This window comes from Hippocampus guttulatus, chromosome 3 (assembly GCF_054856545.1).
Source record: "Hippocampus guttulatus isolate MCC_2025c chromosome 3, RoL_Hgut_1.0, whole genome shotgun sequence".
NCBI lineage: Eukaryota > Metazoa > Chordata > Actinopteri > Syngnathiformes > Syngnathidae > Hippocampus > Hippocampus guttulatus.
The window spans coordinates 9,411,701-9,434,514 of NC_141263.1; the positions used below are offsets into that span (position 1 = coordinate 9,411,701).

The 22,814-nt window shown below is 42.0% G+C and overlaps 3 protein-coding genes across 4 annotated transcripts in view; 1 reads left to right on the forward strand and 2 right to left on the reverse strand.

Annotated features, from left to right (window-relative positions):
* kcna4 (potassium voltage-gated channel, shaker-related subfamily, member 4) overlaps positions 1-5,609 on the reverse strand; it is a 58,171-nt gene extending 52,562 nt beyond the window's left edge. Inside the window, exon 1 of the mRNA XM_086106613.1 lies at positions 2,276-5,609. Within this exon, the coding sequence (XP_085962739.1) occupies positions 3,294-5,360 (2,067 nt within the window). The 5' untranslated portion in view covers positions 5,361-5,609 and the 3' untranslated portion in view covers positions 2,276-3,293. The remainder of the gene's footprint in view (positions 1-2,275) is intronic.
* A 6,340-nt stretch (positions 5,610-11,949) lies between these two features.
* On the forward strand, positions 11,950-14,514 carry fshb (follicle stimulating hormone subunit beta). Its single transcript, XM_086106503.1, has 3 exons — positions 11,950-12,244; positions 12,852-13,035; positions 14,300-14,514. The coding sequence occupies exons 1-3, from the start codon at positions 12,135-12,137 to the stop codon at positions 14,489-14,491; spliced, it is 486 nt and encodes a 161-aa protein (XP_085962629.1). The 5' UTR covers positions 11,950-12,134; the 3' UTR covers positions 14,492-14,514.
* Positions 14,515-16,811: 2,297 nt separating this feature from the next.
* arl14ep (ADP-ribosylation factor-like 14 effector protein) lies at positions 16,812-22,290 on the reverse strand. Of its 2 annotated transcripts, none has more exons than XM_086108165.1 (5): positions 22,117-22,290; positions 20,285-20,480; positions 20,054-20,188; positions 19,390-19,427; positions 16,812-17,619 (listed from the first exon to the last, which is right to left on the reverse strand). In XM_086108165.1, the coding sequence occupies exons 1-5, from the start codon at positions 22,185-22,187 to the stop codon at positions 17,391-17,393; spliced, it is 669 nt and encodes a 222-aa protein (XP_085964291.1). In that variant the 5' UTR covers positions 22,188-22,290; the 3' UTR covers positions 16,812-17,390. The 2 variants fall into 2 exon arrangements, with proteins under 2 accessions (XP_085964291.1, XP_085964290.1); XM_086108164.1 differs by having other exon boundaries at positions 20,054-20,149; positions 22,117-22,288.
* Positions 22,291-22,814: the final 524 nt, after the last annotated feature.

Genomic DNA, 22,814 nt, shown 5'->3' on the forward strand with positions numbered 1-22,814 from the left:
GTGCCTCTTGCCATAAGCCACATTACGTAAGTCCGAGGTGTGAGGCACAAAGTGAAGATGGCCATGTGCCAGGCTGGGGCTGTCCCTGTGTTTGGTTCAGAGTGAAAATATCGTGTATTAATAGTTCCTGCGAGAATATATACACGCGGTGCAAAAAAGTAATTACATTCTGCTGCAGTGATTATGAGTTGATGAGAGCTGGCTGGGTGAGTGACAAGGTGCAGTGTTTGGGTGCTTGTGTTGCACTCGTAATCTTTTATGACTATAAATGCTGATGTGCTGCAGGGATCTGTCAAGATACAGATTGGGTTTGACTTTGGTTTTCAATTTTTTTACGGCAATCGTTTTCGACATTCAATGCAGATGCATGTGACATTAAAAAGTGGCTCATGTCTTCACTTATAAACTGGGCTACACAATTTTGCTTTAAGGTGGTTTAGTAGCATCCTGCATGTTTTGGATATTTCCCTCACACATCTGATTCAAATGATCAGGCTCTTTATGAGACTTTTTCTTAATTCGTATTCCACAGAAGCAATATTAATCAGAAGACTGTTTTTAGACCAGTGGGGGAGCATAGAACACAGTGTTAAAAAAAAATAGAAACAATTATTGGACTTCCCCTTTAAGCTCAGTGGTGCTTTGGGCTGGTCACAGTGAAAAGTCGCTCAAACGTGCAGTTTAAGATACACCCTGTGATGGTCAACCAAAGCTCCACATTTTTAATGATGTGTAAGCACCTACCCTTGCCTAGTATAATTTTACAATGCTCATCTTTGCATTTAAGTGGTCAAGTTACTGCGCCGACAGATTCTCCCTGATCTGTAATTATTATTATTTTTTAATGACCTTTTTAATAAATGAATGGGCGGCCCGGTAGTCCAGTGGTTAGCACGTCGGCTTCACAGTGCAGAGGTACCGGGTTCGATTCCAGCTCCGGCCTCCCTGTGTGGAGTTTGCATGTTCTCCCCGGGCCTGCGTGGGTTTTCTCCGGGTGCTCCGGTTTCCTCCCACATTCCAAAAACATGCATGTCAGGCTGATTGGACGCTCTAAATTGTCCCTAGGTGTGAGTGTGGGCGTGGATGGTTGTTCGTCTCTGTGTGCCCTGCGATTGGCTGGCAACTGATTCAGGGTGTCCCCCGCCTACTGCCCGGAGATGGCTGGGATAGGCTCCAGCACCCCCCGCGACCCTAGTGAGGATCAAGCGGTTCGGAAAATGGATGGATGGATAATAAATGAATTCTATGTTTCTGATTATCTATTTTTCTTGCATTGCTATTTTTTTTTCAAATTGATCATCACCTTTCTTCCTTGCTTGTCTGGGCGAAAACATGACGTGTGTGCCCATTCCAAATTCACTTTTATTCACGGAATGTGTTTCTTTTTTATAATTCTGTATTCTAGCCAATCCAAAACTTGTGCAATTATCATGTTCTTGACTAGGATCTTAACACAGAAATAAAACAGCCAATTAGATGGATTACTATCTTGCTTACATAGTGTGCACCAATACAGCTCGTCAACAATTATGAGAAACATAAGCCATGACTTTCAACATAGTTATGCATTGTTACATTGTTAAAACAAACATGAGCATGAACAAAATGGCTGTTTACTTTTGTATTGAATGTTACCATTTTGAGCATTGGAAGCTACGGTGTGCCTCACTCAAGTTCATCCATTTTGATGTAACAAAATATGTAATGAATATGCCAACAGAATTCAGAGGGCAACTTGTCATTTGTGTGTTAAAAACAAAAGTTTGTGAGAAAATGTATTTGGTATTTGCTTGCTTGTCATATTTTCTGTTCAAGGTTAACACGCTTCTACTGCATCTGATATGAAACATCAGCTGCTGGTCAGTCATGATTTTAGGAAATATTTCTGCAGGTCAGACACCAGAAAGGAGATGAAGCTGTTTCAACTCACTTTTAAAACACCTCATGACACTTGTCAGGTGATACACCAGTTATTTTAGAACTAAAATTTAGTTTAGTTTTTTTTAGTAATGAAATTTGTTTGAAATCGTATTAGATCTAAAAAAAAAAAAAAAACAGGAAAGAGAATCAAGAATGAGAGTGCACATTTAATTTTGCAAATACCTCGTATCTGTTTAGCAAATGTATTATTATATTTCATGTCATTCGAGCATTAAATTTGATGAAAAATATGTGTGTTGCAACTGGTACTCTTATAACTCTGTGTAAATATTTGGCTGTGCATCACCATCATCATCATTAATGTAGTGAACAGGGGAAACACTAGGCTACATACCTTGGAAGACGTCCACATCCAGATGAGATAGTAATAGTCCTCTTGAGAAAAAAAATGTGCACCAAGTCCAGCAAACATGGGGAAGTTGCTCACAACTCCCTCAGAAGGAGTTTCCTCTATGGAGTCTTTTTTTTTTTTTTTTTTTTGCTTCAATGTTCCATTTGTGTCCGCGTAAAGGGATATTATCATTTGGAGGTGACTTCCAGTAAATGTATTTGGGGAGACTGACGTCATGTGCTGAGGCCTGTTCATTAAAAACATGGAGGGACAAGTCCTTCCTCCTGCTGTGTTTAAATGTGGTGATTCCTGTGCTTAGCTCTCAGAGTGGGTGCACGTGTACAGCACAACATGATTTCTAGCCCTGGTTTATGTGAAGATTGCTAAATGTACTGCCATTTCATTGAGCTGCACGTCATACAAGTATTGGAGCTCGAAGAGAGTTAATCAACTTTTACGCTGAATTTTTATGACATTTCAATTAGGGTAGGATTTTCATTGGTGTGGATTAAGAATATTTTCACCTCGTTTTAAGCAGTCTATGTTAATGTTCTTAAATGGTAGAAGGATGTCTGCCAGCCTACACTTTTTTGCCCCTAAAATATGTCAATCCAGCACAAACTCCTCTTGAGTGCAAAACAAAAGACGGCTTTACTGCATAAGAGCAAATTGGCTATCAATACTCTTCCTGTTATTGACAGATGAAACTCATAAAGTGCGAGTGCAGAGCTTCTTTTCTATAATTACTGTATATGTGTAATTTGGAAGCCAGCTCAAGTTCCAAAAATGAATTTGGCATAAATTGGTCCAAATGTTATTTGGAAGATGTACATGGAACTATCGCGTCACCTGGTAACCATGGCGACCTCTCCGTGTCGGTCGAGGAGATGAGGAGGGGGGGGGGGGGGCCTTCATGGCCCGTGCGTAAAACCTGTTTGGGTGGCTAACAATATAGATGTCGGGTATATTTGTATTTTCTCCGGGATCAGGAAAAGAAAATTTTTAAAATATATATTTGTAATCACACGTCAGTTTGAATGGATTTTGAGTTCGTACTGTTCCTTCTGCTGATGTCTGTGCCGTTCCCCTTACTGGGGCTTTTGTCCAGGCCGCACAGAGACTCCGTCACCCCTTCTTCCATCTCCATATACTCCGCTTTGTCCCCCAGCGAGGAGCCGGACGGCGAGCCTTTAAATTTACGCAAAAAGTCCGGGAAGTAGGGGCACCCTGGCGGCATGCTCTCAACCACCGGTTGCGCCTGGTCCTCGTTGTTGTCGGTCTCTCGGTGGTAAAAATAGTTGAAGTTCGACACGATGACCGGCACCGGTAGCGCGATGGTTAACACGCCCGCGATTGCGCACAGGGAGCCTACTATCTTGCCACCCACGGTGATGGGCTTCATGTCCCCGTAGCCCACCGTGGTCATCGTCACCACGGCCCACCAGAAGGCGTCCGGGATGCTGGTGAACTGCGAAGTGGGCTCGTCCGCCTCGGCGAAGTAAACTGCGCTCGAGAAGAGGATGACGCCGATGACTAGGAAGAATATGAGCAGGGCCAGCTCCCTCATGCTGGCACGCAGAGTGTGGCCCAGGATCTGGAGCCCCTTCGAGTGTCTGGACAGCTTGAAGATGCGGAAGACCCTGACGAGGCGGATTATTCTCAGTATGGCGAAGCTCATCGCCTGTTGCCCGTTGCCTTGGTGCTGCGCCAAGTCAGTGCCCAGGGTTATGAAGTAAGGCAAAATGGAAACAATGTCGATTGAGTTCATGATGTTTTTAAAGAACGCCGTTTTGCTGGGACTCGCAAAGAAGCGGACTATAATCTCAAAGGAGAACCAAATAATACACACTGTCTCCACGATGAAAAACGGGTCGTTGAAGGGGGTAAATCCGTGGTCCGGCTGCGTGGAATTGTGTCTGGCCTGCAAATATTCTTTGTCATCCCTGAACTCGGGCAGCGTCTCGAGACAGAAAATGACGATGGAGATGACAATAACCAGCACGGACACCACCGCGATGCCCCTGGCCGGACTGGAGCTCTCCGGATATTCGAATAGCAACCAAATCTGCCGCTTGAACTCGTCCTCCGGGAGAGGCTTCTCCTCTTCCTTGACAAAACCCTCATCCTCTCGAAATTTGAGGATCGCCTCCTCTCCAAGTTCATAAAACTTGACCTCCTCGGAGAAGATGTCAAACGGGACGTTGGCGGGTCTTTTCAAGCGTCCCCCGGACTGGTAATAGTACAGAATAGCGTCAAAACTCGGCCGGTTCCGATCGAAGAAGTATTCGTTCCTCAGCGGGTCAAAGTAGCGGATGCGCTTGTCGGGATCCCCCAGGAGAGTTTCGGGGAACTGAGTGAGAGTCTTGAGCTGAGTTTCAAACTTGAGGCCCGACACGTTGATGACAACTCTCTCGCAGCAGCCCAACTCGTTGTAAACATTCGCATATCCGGACTGAGGGCGTCTGTCAGTGATCGAAACGGTTTCGTCGTCGTCGTCGTCATCATCATCATCATCCATGTTGCACAGAAAACTGGACCTCTTGATTCCGCGCTCCTCCTCCTGCTCGCGCTCGTCCTCCTCCTCTTCCTCGGCACCGTCTTCCTCTTCGATCATGATGTCCTCCTCGGAGCCGAGCAGCGCCAGTTCGGAGTGGCGCAGGTCCCCGCCGAGAGTGGCCCGGCTGCGTCTCCACCGTCCGACGCCGCGTTGCTTTTTGCGCTCTCTGAGGAGTCTTTGCTTCTCGGGATCCTGTGAGGAGGAGGAGGAGGAGGAGGGGCGCGAGGCGGTACCGCCGCTGTTGATGTTGGCGCTGCGAGACGGATGCTGGCGGTTGTTAAGGAGATGAGCGCACGAGGAAGCGGAGGTGGTTGTGGTTGTGGTGGTGGATGAGGAGGTGGACCCCCCAGAGCAGACGCCTCCCCCATCCGCTCCCGATCCGCTCTCGACTGCCACAGCCGCTGCGGCCGCTCTGGACTGGGCCGCCTGGCGCTCCCTTTCTCGCTCCCGCTCCCGGGCTCGGGCTTGGGCATATCCGTACGGCAGGTGGCTGTTGCACCCGCCGTCCGCACCCACCATTGCAAACTCCATTTTAACTCAGAAGGTTCCGTCCTTGAGCGGGGGGGAAATGCTGGAAGGAGGCCAGAGGATAGAAGAAGTTGGAGCTGGAATGAACCACTCAGCCTTGGATCGAAATAGTCCACTCGGTTAAACCCATACTGCGTGCGCGCTCATTAATGATAACTAATAATTTTTTGACACAGGCCCCCGGGATTTTATGGCATAATTTTCCCAGCAAAGGTGAAGGCCGTGGGGGGGCCCGGCCTGTTACGCACGCACATGCAGAATCCTTGATGTGGTCAGCATCGTGAGTCAGACGCAGTATCTTTGGTGGTCACCATCAGGTGGTTAATTCCACAACATGCGTCCTTCGATCCTGCTTGCCGTGGTTACTACCGGTTGCCATTTTATGAGCGACATTAAAAAAAATGGGATCCTTGCTGTTTGTTCTATTATGGTTCCGGTGACTTATATCCTCTGATGTTGTCTGCAGTTGCAAGAAAATAAGACACAACCAATCGTTAGTTGAACAGTTCAGTCCACTATATGCATAATGTGCAGTGGAGAAACTTCATTTTGTTGTACTGTATTATTATTATTATTATTATTATTATTATTATTATCAGGGTGAAGGTATTGCTCAATCAATGCTGCGCGCTTTTTTTTTCTCATTGTTGCTTATTTGTAGCTCGGAGCATGTATACTTACATGTTAAAATGGACCAAACGCCTCCCAGACGTATCAGCCGGCGGCGACGAGTGTGCTATAGGTGAAGATGCACTTCCAAATCTCCGCGTCAGTTTTAGATGCAAAATGACCAAAATGCCTTGTCGGAGCCAAGCCGCGACCACCTCATTCCCTACATCCATGCGATCTCTGACGCACTCTGAGAAGGGCACTTTTTGGCTGCGTGTCGACGTCTCAATTCAACAGGATCTGTTGCGACTTCAGCCCACTGTGTCGGCTCCATCGCCACAACCCCTCCTCAATCAATGCAGGCGGCGGTAAAGGTTTAAAAAGGTGTGCGAGCGGCGAGATGACATCGTTAACAGCCACGCGCGGCTGAGGCGAATGCATGCGAGGATGGGCAAAAGTTTACCTTCACCCCAGTGAATGCAAACGGTCCCCGCATGGCGGATTGTGAGCATCACACATCTGTCTGTCTGCAGCTGTAGCCTTACCTACCCTCCTGTATCCCTGCCGTGCGCGCGCGAATCTGAGAGCGTATGTGTGTGGTGGAGGCGCTCTTGTTGCAAAGCGTGCAGGCGGTGCTCGATCCTCCCCCAGTGGATGCACTCGCTCACTGCCACCGTGCTGCAGTCTCACATCTGTGAACACCCTTTGTGCTCCCTACCCAAAACCATCAATTAGACGTGTGCACCGCTTCATTAGGGATGAAGTGAAGTGGTAGGGAAGAGGAAGATCGTGAGGTCGACCTGGTATGTCACTTTATGACGTTTAATCCCGAGTGTGTATGTACGATAGCTGCACAACTGAGCGCTCAATTTCCCATGGGATCTATCGATCCATCTGTCTATCCATCTATTCATAGAATGTGGGTTTTCCGTTTTTTTTCAGCAACACGTGATTTTTCATGTTACTTGGTTTGCAAAACTATGACTCCCCCAAACAAACACACACACATATATAAGAGATGTAAAAAGATTACAAAGCAGATATTGAGCGTAAACGCTGAAAAATGCTGTCACTGATCTGAAATGTCTCAGAAGTGAGTTCAGTAATATTGTGCTGGTTAATTAATCAGTGATGGGCCACGCACGTTGTCCCCGGGCCTTCAGTGGATATACTTACTCAACTACGTGCTCATACCACCAAGATCCCATCGCAGGAATACTTGTAGAAACCATCAATACTACAACAAAATACAACAAAAGCAGTTCAGAAATATTTATCTAATAACATGACTGAAATAAAAATAAAAACGTGAAGTAAAACACACTCTACTCACCAGAACTGCTGATTATGAAGTGCATTAATATGTGCATCATGCTCCAGACATTCGAAACTGGCTGTAACAAGTTTTGTTCTGACCACCCAATCATTGGAAGGAAAAATGCTGATGTCACTGAGGGCCAGGCCCCAGCTGTCCCCGGGCAGATACATTTGAAATCAGACAAAGAAAGAGTTTGCCAGTTTATTAAGTTACATTGGCCAGCTTTCCTAATGCTGAAGGTCATGGGCAGTTTAGATTGACATTGCAGCACACAGAGGCTGAAATCTAACTGGACAAAAAAAAACACCAACAAAAAAATTCCCTCAATTTTCACATAGGCGCACTGGAAGCAATGCAGCCAAGAGAAATGCAATGAAATGAAAATGATACACTTAATCGTAAAACAAAAAGTAATTTCACAAATGTCAGTTTAATTTAATTGAAGACCTTAATTGTCCAATGTTGTGAATGGTCTATTCAGTATGTGCGCTGTGATTGGCTGGCGACCAGTCCAGGTTGTATCCCATCCGTCTCTCATAGCAGGGATAGGTTCTATCTTCTCTAAAAAGGACAAGTAGTATATTGAAAATGGACTGATGTCATAAAGAAAACGTCCCGTTTCAAGGTAAAAATCGTTATTTGGACACACAGAAACAATAGCAGGCTTGCCTTGATAAAAACAGTGGTTTGGGAAGAGACCATTGTTGTAAATCAAGGAAATTCAGAGAAGTATGAATACATCAACCTATATCTAATGGTGGAATTAGTCCAACAGTGAGAAATAAAGGTGTCAAAAAGAAATTAGGAATGCATTACCTTCTTTGTTGGATAAGTGGAGGCATTATAATGGCAACACTGAAAACATGTTTTTGATTTGACTCAAATGTATCTTGTCTAGTGGTTTCACGAAATCAAAACATCTAGATTCGGTTAATTTTTTTCAGTAGACTATGCTTGAACTTAAAAAAAAACATCTCACTATTTTCAGTTTATTGTAAGGATTCATCCTTAAAGGTTTGTCAGACGAGCATCAAAACCAATACTCAGCAAAGACATCATTGTTTTCAAGACACCATGACAATGAGGGATCGGTCTATGTATTGAAGGTCTAAGGCAGTGGTTCTTAACCTGGGTTCGATCGAACCCTTGGGGTTGGGTGAATCAGTCCCAGGGGTTCGGCAGAGCCTCTGCCATGGAGGATAAGACACACCCGAGACTCAACATGTCAACTAGTTATGACACGCCCACTTGGCTATCACTGGCTGACTCATTTTGTGCACAGTTACAAAACGTATACTTTATACTTCTACTAATTGTTTACTTTTTTTCTGTTTTTAATAAATGTGGGTTTTTATGTCTTGAATTTGTAAAAAATCATATTTGTATTTTCAGTCATGAAGAGTTCGGTGAATGTGCATATGAACTGGTTGGGTTCGCTACCCCTAACAATGTTAAGAACCACTGGTCGAAGGCATAAAGATCCAAAATAAATTTCTCATCAAATACTATCAGGTAGTCAACAACTCGCTAAACAGAAGTTTGCACAGAAATGTCTCCTCAAACGCACTGTGACAGTAAATTCCTTAATTTATTGCACCTTTAGGTCTAATGTGATTGTATACAATCTGCGGGTGCATTGAGCACTGTGGTACTAAATCAGCATGTTGCCCACGATGCCTATTCCCTCTGAATAGTACAATTAATCTGACGGAAGCACTAATTTGAACGAGAACAGCTTGTCAATGCTGACTGCAAAGTCACCAGGAAATTCCCCCATTCCCCAAAAGAGCCATTCTCAGGGGGAACATCGAGTTGTAATCTTCCCAAAAGGGATAATTTTGTCTCCTGTGCACCCTCTTTCAACTAGACTCATGGTATTTCCATTGCATCGGATATATTGATGGTGGCCCAGTGTTCGACTTGTTAGCGTGTCGGGCTCACAGTGCAGAGGTGCAGGGTTCGATTCCGATTATTTATCTCTCACAACTGGCGTGGTTTGTCAGACGCCAGCGATTCCTAACGAGCTGTGGCACACTATTGTGTTGTGAGAGTTCATCAGTAGCGCCACGGGAAATGATCCGACTCCATTTGTATGAATATGATTTATTAATTACAAATATATCTTTGTTCATCAATCTATGTCGGTGGTGTATAATGGAAAGCCGAACAATAAGATGCTCTTCCATTAAATGGTAGAGGGCACAACAAAGCTCCACCTGTTGCCATTCATACGACAGAGTAAGTCGAGGCCTGTTGCCAGTTTATTCGCTGTGTGTTCAATTAAACCGTCCTGGATTTCACACAAAGTGCACGTGTGAGTAAATTGAGACGAAATCATAATTATTTGAGGATTCATACATTTTGTTACATTTTTGTTTGGTGATGTGCTGAAGGTTTTTCTGATTGATAAAGTTTGAAGTGAGTTATTTTCTATTCTGCAGATTACATCAAGCTTCCACCCATCATTTTGATCATGCATCTAACTTAGCACAAGGGGGGGATATAAGGCCGCTACTGCTAGTGATAGAAGGGGACAGAGTCAAAACAGCACAGGTGCGGACGATATTTGAGAGCAGTCGAGCAGAACAGGTGCAACTGCTCACAAAATCTGTCTGTGTGATGCATAGGGCTGACTGTAGCTAAATTCGATTAGTAGGGACTGCTGGCATTGGGAGGTCTCCACCAATAAATATTTCCTAGATTTTAGCGGTTCCGAGTTGTCGAGATGTTAGGTATTTATAGAATGCACCTTTGTTTTGTGGCCTCATCTTTTCTCTGCAAAAAGGCCAGTCAAGGCTTAGCAACAACGGATGTTCATAAATCAGATGAATAGACATAGGAGGTTGGTATACGGAATGCCGTATCAGACCGTATTTCTATTATGCGTCCTATCATATTGTGGATCTTTCGAGCATGAGAGACTATCATGTCTCCAACAATCAGTCTGAATTTCTGTAATTTTGTTCCATTGTATTTTTCAAACCTGTAACCCTCTGCCTTCAAGTTGTAATCGTCTCACCATATTTAATAGTGCAGCCCAAGGCTCATTTGAGATCGTAAAACGCACAAATTATGAAGCATCAAATCATTAGGATGACTGGAACCTTTTTGTCCCTCATCTCTTAATAATTCCCTGTGGATATTATCCATAGTCTTCTATCATTTTGATTTCTGGTGAACTGAACACCTTTTGCAAGTATTAATTCTTATGTTAGTGTTTAATGTCAAAGGAATTATCCAATGCATATTAATTATATCAGACCCAACATCAAGATAACATGTTAATATGTTTGTGTGTGTGTGTGTGTGTTAAAATGTTTCCTCTTCATAAGTTGGACTACACAATGTCAAAAGTTTTGTAATTGTGTGAGATGCATTCCTGCTAATTTACGAAACAGCATGAGACAACAAATGACAGTTTAACAGTTTAGGCGCCAGGTGCAGGTGAAATGTATGTGTGCCACAGTTCCATGGCATAAGGAATCAGTCAGAATGATATACATCCATCCATCATCCGAATGATTTACCCTCACAGGGGTTGCGTGTCTGCTGAAACCCATCCCAGCTGTCTTCGGGCGGTGGGCAGGGTGCACCCTTAACTGGTTGCCAGCCGATTTCAGGGCACACAAAATCAACGAACCGTTTGCGCTCACACTCACACCTAGGGACAATTTAGAGTGTGCCATTAACCTGCCACGCATGTTTTTGGAATGTGGGAGGAAAACGGAGCACCAGGAGAAAACCCACGGTGCTGGCTCAGACCTTTATGTGTGGAGTTTGCATAATGTCTGGAATAGATAGTCTTAATATTCCTGTCATAATTAGTAAATAAAAAAGAAACAAAAAGAGACAAAGAAAGAAAATTGCAGCTGAATAAATTTTTTTGTGATCGCAATTCACATCCCTATAACGCATACTGTATGTACTGATTTCAAGAGCAATTACCACAAATTATGAACAGTGCTTTCAAGCTGTGGTGCCTTCTGTTTGAGTCTTTAAAAGTAATAGTTCCGAGGAGGACATGAAGTGACACTCCATAAAGGTCGTTGTGATTTAGGTGCTATTTTAGCAGAATGCATTGAGTCCTCAGAGGCTGGCAGGATAGACAGAGTCACCCCAAGTCTGCAGCACTTACAGCATTACTTGTATATGTGACTGTCTGTAGACTTACCAGTTTGTGGTGCAGCATTACGTCTCTTGATGAATGCACCAAAAGACAAACTTTGTCCAAAACCAGGTCGGCCTAATACACATTTTCTGCATGAGTCAAAGACAACGACATTGCAGTGGAAGTAAGACGCATGAATAGCCAAAGATTTTACAATTAAAGGATTTTAAAATGTATTTTTTTCTTTTAGAGAGGATCTAAAGTAACTTTTTTTTGGTGTTCATAGTAAACTAGCTTAGTTGCTAAGAATAGCTTGTACCGTAACTCACTATAATTTACACACAGCCGTGCTTTCCAACCTCATTCACAATGCTTCAAGGAAAAGAACATAGATCACAATTTAATTATAAAAGATAAAGCCTTCTGGTAACTTGGAGTGGGAAGGAACGTGCTTGTCAAGGGTTGATTTTAGTTGAAAAAAAAGATGGATAATAGATCAGGGAGTTTCTGATGATGAATCCGTTTGGATTTTCCATTTTCTGTGAGAGCAGATGACAGTTTATTTTTCTGTGGCTGGTCCAAACCCACAAGAGATACGATCCTCTCCTCCTACGTGAAACGTAGGAGGGAAGGCCTTACCTGATGTGGTGAGGGAAAAAAGAGGGGGATTTACTGTGTCAATGCTTGGACTAAACAAGCGGAAAAACAACGCAGAGCTAAAGCTAAAGATTAACAGAATTTAATGTCAGCGCAGCCTTATTTAAGAGTGAGGGGAGAGCCAAAGGACCATAGGCGTTTTAGACATTTAGAGATCTGGAGGACGTTCAAAGCGATAAAAGACACTTCAAAAAGGTATGACTTTGGGGAAATGTGAAAGTCGTGAGGAAATTTGATTAGGTCTCTTAATAGTGCACGGATAATGTGCATTTTTGAGAATTGATAGTAAATGTGTGTGCCAGATCTGTAATTGAATGAAGTAGTGCGTCTGTATTAAATGTTTTTGGACATCTCGATGCATTTGAAATCTTTCATGCATCCATACGATTAAAATTCTAGTGCGTTGAAATTCATGCTGACTGTAAGACAAAGGTTGACTTCATCATCCAACGCTCAAGAGAATGCTTGTCAACAGATGCTGGCGTTATTTTCTTCAGATCCTCTCAGATCTACTTTAAGTTCAGGATTAAACTAAGGCCCGGTGGGGAGCCAATTAAGAGCCAGGAATTGTGGTTGAACCTTCTGCAAGCCAAGGAAGCATAAAAAAAAAAAGGATTTTGAGTTTAGAGCAAATAAAACGTTTGCTGTTTGACGCTTCCAGAGGGAAAACACATTATCTAATTCAACATGAACAGAACGAAAGGATTTCTTTCTATTGTTTCAGATAGCAAAATTGTTTGCCATCACTCAAATCTTCTGACATGGCTTCATTTAATGTTATGCCTGCTCCCTATTGCGGCAGACGCCTGCGCTGCGCTCATCAAAGGATGCAGCTAGTTGTCATGACAACAGTGCTGGCGCTGGCAGGTGCCAGTAAGCTTTGCAGTTCAGGCTGCTCCCTGCAAGTCTACACCATCCCTGTGGAGAGCTGTAACAAAACGGAATACGTCGACACCACCTTGTGTGCAGGACAGTGCTACCATGAGGTACTGGAAAGTTCAAAATGTTCATGACCGTCAAGCCTGAGCTTAACTGTTCCTTTTAGAGAATTGTCACTCAAGTACAGGCAGTTATTGAAAAGAAGTTGAAATAATTTTAACATTCACAGTTTCCTACAGCTGTCCGGCAGTTTGGAGGATCCCTTCCAAAGGCCTCTATAGCAGAAGTTACTGTGTGAGTTTAGTGCTCAATTACTCGCTCATAACCAGAGTCTGCTGCCTGAGCGTAAGTAGCAAAACCACTGCAACCGTTCAGGGTCACAATTTGAAGTGACACAGTGTGATTGTGTGCACTTGTGCTCCGAACGGCATTTTCTTAAATGGATCCAACAATTCCCAGCAATCTACTTTAATCCTCTATTGAATGTGAGCCACTCTATTTAGGGACGGCGTTTTTGCATTGCCGCAGGCCATTTTTGGTGAGCTACGTACATGTGAAACAGGTGAAAATGATGTTTAACGGAGGGTATGGAGGAACACTGGAGTGGGCATGCGTGGGGGTGCGAAATGAAAAGTGGCATAGTGCTGCCTCTGCATGCATGTGCTTGTGACACCGTTACTTTCATGTCCTTTTGAACCCAAACTATACCAGTTTAACTTCTTTCTTTACACTAGAGGTGTCACTTAATCTTGAAATCAGGCAGAAAATGTTTGGACAGCAGAAAATTAAAGACTTAAAGTCTAATTGAGTGACACAACAGTGAAATTTGACATTGGAAATATTTGTTTACATTTACAGTTTGAGCGTTACAGTCTAATTGATCAAATGATAATGTTTGATAAATCAATTAAACTAAGGATGCGGTTAGCATATCTGCCTCACACTTCTGACGATGGTGGTTTTGAAACCGAGCTCTGGCCTCCCGAGGTGGAGCTTGCATGTTCTCCCCATGTTGGCTTGGATTTTTTTTTTTTAATGGGTACCGGTACTCCGGCTTGCTCCCACATACCATAAACATGCATGTTCGCTTTATTTAAGACTAATACGTAAAAATGCGCCCTGAGATTGGCTGGCGAACAGTTTACCGTGTACCCAGCCTCTTGCCCAAAGTCAACTGGTTTAGGCTCCAGCTCTCTCTCACACATGCACACGTGCACGCACACGAGTCCAATTGAGGATGAGCATAACACAAAATGAATGGATGGAGAGTTAAATTAATTGACCTTTATTCTAATTTCAACCTTTTATCATTTTCCAGTAGGGGAGTATTGTCTGACCGCAAACAACTGCAGACTACTGTTCTGTTCGCAGGATCCAGTCTACTTCTCTGCTACACGCCAGACCGAACAGAACGTCTGCAATGGGAACTGGACCTACAAAGTGAAACACATCAGAGGTTGTTCGGTGGGGGTCAGCTACCCTGTGGCCACAAGCTGCAAGTGTACTTCATGTAATGAAGACTACACAGACTGTGCTGCTCGTATCAATCACAGCTGTTTTTGAAGCCCTGCTAATAAAAACCTTGGTACCGGAAAAAAAAAGTATATATTTCTGCATTCAAATATGACAAAAATAAATAAAATAAAACATCAATTTGTGGTTTGGTGCATTGTGTCACAAATTGATCACAAAAACGCGACTAACTTGGAGTTTACCTAAATCTGATTTAGACTTTGCATGGAATTATGATATCAGTTGAAGAACTTCAGAAAACAATTAAGTCATGAATTTTCTGTTGCGGCCTTCTGGGTCTTTGGTTGCAATATCTCCCACCTTTAATGTCTTCACAAGGAAGATTATGGCCTCACAGAAATCACTCCGAAGCAATGAACTCCTTCACTTTGAGGCCTTGTTGTCATGATTGATCTGTTTGGGACCAACAGGTGGCTCTGTAGGGCTCCTCCTACAGCGGCACACCTGTTGGTCATCATGCCATTAGTGGGTTTTCTGTTAAAAGGACTCCCAGCCCGACCACTCGGTGTCGGGTCATTGCCACTGTCACTGCTTTTGTTGGTTAGTGTTTGTGCCTCACTGCTGTGGTTTTCTTTTCTTTGTATGGGTTTTTTTCACCTTGTTTTTGCATCTGCCATGGGCTTTTGTTTGTACTTCTAGTTGTTTTCAGGATTGTGTTTATTCTGGATTTATTTAGCTTTCTCTGTGTTTTGGTTTGTCAAGTTCACCCTGTTCCTCTCTCCTGCCTGCTTTTTGGGGTCTTCCACCTCCACCGTTCGTGACACTTGTAATGCATGATCTGCCAAATTTGATTGAGACTTGACATATCTCCACGGACTTTGATTGATATATACCCTGATTTGCTGAATGTGGTTTTAAACTTCCTGGCATAATTGTTAACATATCCAAAGACATCCTTTGAGAACGTCCAATAGAATTTTCTTGCCATGTATTCCCAACTCCCTTCTGAGTAGCTCAGTTATTCCGAACAGCAACAACTGCTGAGAATTAAGGTTTTGGAAACTAGCGATTTTAGTCAGAGCGACTGTAGCCTAGCCTAATATAGTACTAAAGCACATTGTAATTACCCTGAGGTTCTGATTGTTTTGAAGTCAACACAACTGTTTGACACCGTGGGCTCTATCAAGTTGTGGCTCACCCAAAACCAAGCCCTGAATTTGCACAACCTCCGCATGCTCTTCCACTCCCGAATCGTTTCAACCAGCCCTCGACAGAAACAAATCTGTGTAGACATGGCCTGCCAGAGCTAAAGAATCAAGTTCTTGCTATTCACGCTTCATTTCATCTAAGACTTTCAAAGCTGCTCTAGTTGCAGCAAATTGTGATGCTGCTTATTGTTTCTGTGTAGAAGACAGACTTGAATGTGTATATCCTTCATTCATGACATTTAGAATGATGACGATGAAGAAAAGTGAATGAGCATTCGTCCAATGTGCTCATTCTTTGATAGAATGCTTTTCTTCAGTCAGGCCAAATCGACCTTGGCAAGAACACTGTAGTCCATGATCAGCAATTGAATAGGTCATATCTACTAGAGAGTACAAGGTTCTTAATTTTGGTGTTGGCCAGAAGTTAGGGGAAATTCCTGCCAACTATTGTGAGAAGCTTGTGGAAGGATTTCCAAACTGTTTGAGTCATGTCATACAGTTTAAAGGTAATGGTAAATGAAATCTATGTACTTCAGGAACTACTGACTTTGATTACAATAAACAAAAATCATCTTCAAAAAAAGTCCTTCTCATATTATTTGGGCATTTAGCAAATATAAATTATTTAGCCCCTCTCTGTCCATCTTTAAAGCTTGTGTGAAAACACATTTCTATTTCGGGGCCGAGTCAATGACTTTTGACTCAGCATGTGAGTTGGCACTGTAAAAGTGTTTTATTGTGTTGGCTATTTTTTATTAAATTGTTTTAACTGTCTTGGTTTTAATATGTCTGATTTTTACTTTACGTACAGCACTTTGTAGGCAGTTGTGGTTGTTTTTGAAGTGCTATATTAATAAAGTTGAGATGAAATTTGAACCCATTACTCCATCTTCGGTCCAACAATACATGTATTCATCATACATTTCAATAACCTATTGTTTTCCTCATGAATCTAACTATACACCTATCAAAGGTTGTTGAGAGATTTCACTTTTTTCTTTGCTGAATTATATTTGCCACCTTGAGGAGTGTCCTGTGTCACAAAGCCTCATTACAAATGATTATTATAATGATTACCTTCGATTAGGCACCGTTCGAAGCAGCCAAGGATGCTTAGATATAGTTTGGACTCATCCATTTAAGTTTGAGAAACATCTGTACTGTATATCTCAAGCGACGTGACAGCACCATGACCACCTATGCAAAAAGTGGGCATAAAGTTTATTAACATGAATTGGCACAAGAATAAAAGTTTTCATGAGGGTTTACAAAACAGGCTCAAAAGTACCCAAATAAATCCAAATCCTCACTTTTTACTGCTTACACCGTCATGAGCAGCAATGCATCATGTTGTCAACTTGTATCAAACAGAAAAAAAAGCAGAGTTCCTCATCTTCCCAATAACTGGGTATACCTGTAGCTGAATTGTTGGAAAGAACAAGTTTTAGTTCTGAGTATCCTTTGAAGTAGCTTTTCAGTATGAGTCCATCACTTGCAGGAAGCATTAGGTGGACTTCGCAGTCTCATGATATCCAATGCAAAAGCTCTTCTACTTTGCTCCTTTAATGTAGCCAAATAAGGAAAACATTCTTAGCGCAATGTAATGCAGTTCTACACCACTCCACGCACCAAAAACATTATACTGAGGATATTTGATGTATACTTCTTTTATGGTGCTTTTGAAAACTGTGATTTTTAATACATGTAAAATTGTTCACAATGCTCCAATGAATGTCATGAGATTGTGGCCACTTAGTGTCAGCACAATTTACCACGCTTTATTAAAAAGCAAACTTGTTGCGAATGATCTCTCCTCCCTCCACCTCCATCTGCTCATAAAGCCACTTCCTGTCACAGCGGCACTCGAATCCACACTTGCGTGAGCTGCAGTCGGAACAGGGATAGAAGCAACCCATGCAGTCCACATCCAAACAGTCGCACAAGTCCTTGCCGTTGGACAACAGTCGACCTTTGCTATCGTAGACTCTGCTCTTGCCTCCAAGGAACTGCCTGCATGAGACATAGGAAAGAGACATTACTACCCGGACTGGATGATGATACACTTGCTTCATTGTTCTTTTTAACGAAAGTACTACTACTTTAGTTAGAACTACTCTTTCTACTATGTAATGTTTATTGCCATGCAAGCGCTAAAGGATAAACATAAATAAAAGCATGACTTTACGGCTTGCAGCCTCGTCCCTCCCCAGCCCCATTCGAGTTTTTGACTTTCTCCAGCAATACCAAATTTCTCTATAAATGCATCCATTTTACATCAGCCATAACTTGTTTTGTGTTCCAGTAAGAGGCGAGCTACATCCTATATCACATTGAGACCTAACCTTTGTTTGTCTTTGTGTCAGATACGCACCCAAACGTTTAGATGTGCCCAACTTAAACGAAACGTTAAACATGATACAATTTTGCTCATAGATTCCTCTAACACTTTGACATCACGACAGGAAATCATCCAAAATAGTCGTAGCATCTGTTGCTTTGTGGGTCTTGTCCCGGCAATTAATGTGAAGACGCAAACTTCTACTTGTCTATGCAAATCGGAATTCAAAAGATTTCTGTAAATTTTCCCAACACAACAAACTGAAACCGCACAAAGTGGTAGTATAGCAATAAATTGAGTTTCAAAGAGCCCCTTGACCACTGGAATTGCTCCAAAAAAATGTCAATTTAGGTTTGGTTAATTGATACTTTTGCGACAGCGGGGATGCAATGACATAACAGTTTGGCAGTCTTTCTATTATCGAACAAAAAATGTATTTTTGTTAACATGTTTGTGTGCTTATGCAGTGCCCACCATAATTATTGGCACCCCTAATTCAGATGTGTTAAAAGCCTTAACAGAAATTAACTTTCTATTGCAGATCTACTCTCCTACTGAAAATTGTAGAATTGCATTAATGGCTATAAAACTGTAAGGTCATAAAAATGAAGGCATTACATTGAACAAAGTAATATTCATGCTTCAAAGTATAAATCAATAAAAAAGAATCATTTTTACTTTGAAGTGACATTCTGACAATGTGCTTTGTATACATATAGGCAAGGCAAGAATCGATGTGCTTCAAATACACTGAAACACAGAAAACATTTTCATTGGAAGATATACTTTCAATCACCAAAATAAAAGCAAAAACAATTTAAAATGTCACTCACCATTAGCTACGCTTAACTGAGCAGTGGCATATTCCAACAAGTATAATTATGACACTGACAAAATAGCAACAGTGTGATGGGGTTATTCAATGATGGATAAAGTTCTCGCGAGGACACAATTCTTGTCTGCGCATCAATTTACATAATAAACTGCCAAGGAAGCTTCACTGTGGGCGGCCGCTCATAGGAATCTATTAAAACTGGCAACGATTGGGGCCGAGTCAAGTCATTAGCCTTCAGCTAACTTTGGAGTCATCTGCTAACATCACTGTTTGTTTGTCTCTGCTGATATGACTCTGTGAAAAATAGCAGTGATCGTTGTCGAGTCAAGTTGTTCAGTCATGTGGCTGGTCTACCAAAATCGGGCCCCGAGTGTTCATATTAGTTAACCCCTTAAGACGACTTTATAAATGAAGAAAAAAAAGGTGCATTTTACGTGATGTGAACTGAAAACATCATAAGTGGAGCAAATACACAGGCAAGAAGCAGTTATATATATATATACAGTATGTATATATTTTGGTGAAGAGTGTATTGTATTCAAAAAACAACAACAACAACAACACTGGTTTGGCAAGAGGTCCATCATCTACACCCATGGAGTCTCACCTGTCAGACAGTTTTCCACCGCGGCCACCTCTTCCACCCTGAAACAAAAGTAAGTATCTTTAAGCATGAAATCATGAAATAAATAACAGGCATTTGGGACAAGCAGATGGAGCTGGATATACCACACACTCTTAAAACCTTGTAACATAAGCTAATTAAAATACATAAATAATATCCATCCATTATCTGAACTGCTTATGTGGACTTGGGGTCTCTCTCACGCTGCTGTTCACAAAGCACAACATGCCTTTAGTGTCTAGGGAGGCTTAAGAGAGCCATTTATGTTAAATAACATAAAATGCATCCAAGGGTCTTAAATTTCAAAAGGATGTACCGATATACAGTATATGTATTTATGGAAGAAGCTCTCATGCTTTTATTTGAATACACAAAAATTTAAAGATGAAATCATCATGTCTCCGTCGTCTGGTAGAATCAAATGAATTTGGTACAATTCAAAGACCTTTTGACATTTTCTTTCATTCGCCTGTAACACAAAAATTGGCAAATATATGCATGACTGATGATTTTCCTCATTTTAACTCCATCCATCCATTTTGTTTTGCTTATCCAGAGTCATGTTCCGAAGTATGGGACAAATTCTTGGTGCAGACGCTGGCGACAGAAAACGAGAGGGCACCAGCAAACAAAATAGAAAACTTACTCTTGCGCCACCTCTTTTTTCTCTGCGTAGACTGGTAATCTCTCTCCCTTTGTCCCTCTCGGCCTGTGGTCCCAAGTTGTTTGTGACGCTGGTTTCCTTAGGGAGTAACATTGTTTGTCGTTTTCGTAGTTCAATCTATCCAAAAGTTTAAAGAGGTCATTCATTTCACGAAATCGCGAGGAAGACTTGTTTCAACATTGTGAATGACGAAGCAATGTATTGGACCAAAACCTTTGAAGAGTCTTGCCCGTGCGGGAACAAGGACGGCACCGCATCCTCCCTGAGAAACTGTTTCCCATTGTAGTCCCTGAAGCAGTCAGGTGAAAAATGCTCTGAACACAGGCAGGTGTTGGCAGTTGGGATGAAGTTTCTTAACCCCAGACTCTGAACCCATCTGGCGGAAAGTGAAGGTTTGCTGAGGGGGAACCTGAGATGAAGAAAAGTGAATCGGTGCTTTTAGGAATACTGTATTGTACCACCCCACCAGGGATTGTGATTCAATAAATTGTATTTACATTTGTTATGTGGGGAAATTAGGCAAACCTATGCATGTAAGATGGTGTAAAAGTATTTCTAGCAATAATTTCATGAGACAAATGGTGACATGTTTGCTGCTGATATGACATGATAAATGTCTCAAAAAAGAATCTTACATTTGTGTCTACATGAAAGTTATCGAACGCAGTGTTTCCCAATGAGGGGTACACATACCCCGAGGGTAGTCCTTTTCAAATAGAGAAATAGAGTGGCGGGCCCCACTGTGTGGAACACAGTTGGATGCGAGGAGTGGGGGTGTGGGGGGCTGTGACCTTAGAGAACTTTTTATTTATTTATTTTTGTTGCTGTTTTATAGCATTAAGTCTAATTGAACAGTTGGTGTTCGTGGCACTCCCACAGTAAGAGAGTGCTCAAGGTATATTACCTCCTCTGCGAGGGTGTACTTACAACAATGACAATAGTTGCGGGGAGAGATGGGGGCGGTACAATATATTTTCTTCATAACAAAAATAATTAAGAAGTACTTCGCAATGGATAGGTGAGCACATTGCAGGGGGCATGTGGAAATATTTCATAATTTATTTCCAAGATGATATGTAAATATTCTCATTAATTTCATGAACCCATCAATAAATTATGCGTGTGCTACAACTTGTTTCCTAGAAACTATGGTACAACTGGGGCAAAATCAAAACAGCCGGGTGTCACCTCAAGTGTCTGATTAAAACTCAGATTACTGACGAAAAGAAAGCAAAATTGCTAAAGTGCATCTGAATATTATTCTTGTTGAGTGTGTTGTTCCTAATAATTAATGTTTAAATGTCCCTCTCAACTTTCAGCCCAAACAAGAGAGCACTGACCAGATGCAGCCAAGAAGCCAGGGAAGATGTTTAAAATAGGTGGGAAGATGGATGGAGCCAAATACAGGACAACTTTGGGAGAACAAAAGGTTTCGGGGCTGCTCATGACAAAAAAGGTTGGGAACCACGGATCTAAAACGTTTATTTTGGTAGTCATCAGTCATATCCAATTGCAAAAGATTAAGATAGATAAAGGAAGGGAAGATATACTGCACTGATAAAGCTGTCAATTGTCTTCATGACCGAAATTGAATTTGTTAAAAACAACAAGAATATGCATTTGCGTTTGAGTAACACCTAACATTCCTTTCGGCACAGTGAGCTATGCTCCTGTTTGGTAGCAAGACATTGTACATAATAGTGTCCGTTGGGCTACTTAAACGACGGAACAGAATCTAAAGATATCACCGAGGTGATAAGTTGATTACTCAATTCAAAATGCATTTGAAAAAGTACATATTTATGTACTTGGGTCAAATAATTGTACACACGACCAGCTGATGATGTATAGTGTTGTTATGACAATGATGTTAGCTTTGTACACGTGAAAATAGCTACGTAGCTGTGTCATCTCAGATAGAACAAGTATGGGCACTGTGATTATGTGAACAGAGAATGGGCGGAATTGTCTTTATATCGTAGCAACACTGACGTTGAAACACGGCATGCGTTTATTGTTACCTCATTAAAACCGGACAAACTTACCGATAAAATCGTATGTCCGACCCCTTCACAAACTTGTTGTTGCATCCCAGTGACGCACAAGTGACTGGCATTGTATCGTCGTCCTCAAATGATGCAAAAGAAACGGTTTTTTTGCAGCTCTCCGGATGAACAGTCTGATGTTGGTTTCTTCCGGTTTCCTCCGGCAAATAAACGTGTGTAAACCATGTAACAGTGGCCTCTAGAGGCGTTTCTACTTGCCTGCCATCTGTAATGATTATGACATACGGTACCGGATGTCCTGTGACTTGCAGACTTGTACTGTACTTTTCATTTCTAATTCCAACGCAAAGTAATACATTAGCGTTGCAATTAGTGACCAATGCAACAAAAAAAAAAGAGAATTTGAATATTTATTACTGATCACAAAAATATTCTGGTAAGTATATTGTAGTACTGTATAGCACTGTGTGTGACGCTGATAATAGATGTGCATTGTGCTTGCCGGTTGACAACATTTGTCACGTGCTATCGCTTTGAGGTCATCACTGAATATACAGTTTTCCAGTGACGTTACACCTGGACACGGCTGTGGCCAACTTGCTGGAGGTTTAAGCATTGTTTTTGTTAGATTCATTTGTGTCATACAGAATGATGTACATCAAGTTTAAATAATTGGTGTATTATTTATTCATTTATTCAGTGGGATGACATTTTGCATGTTACTAAATTATATTATC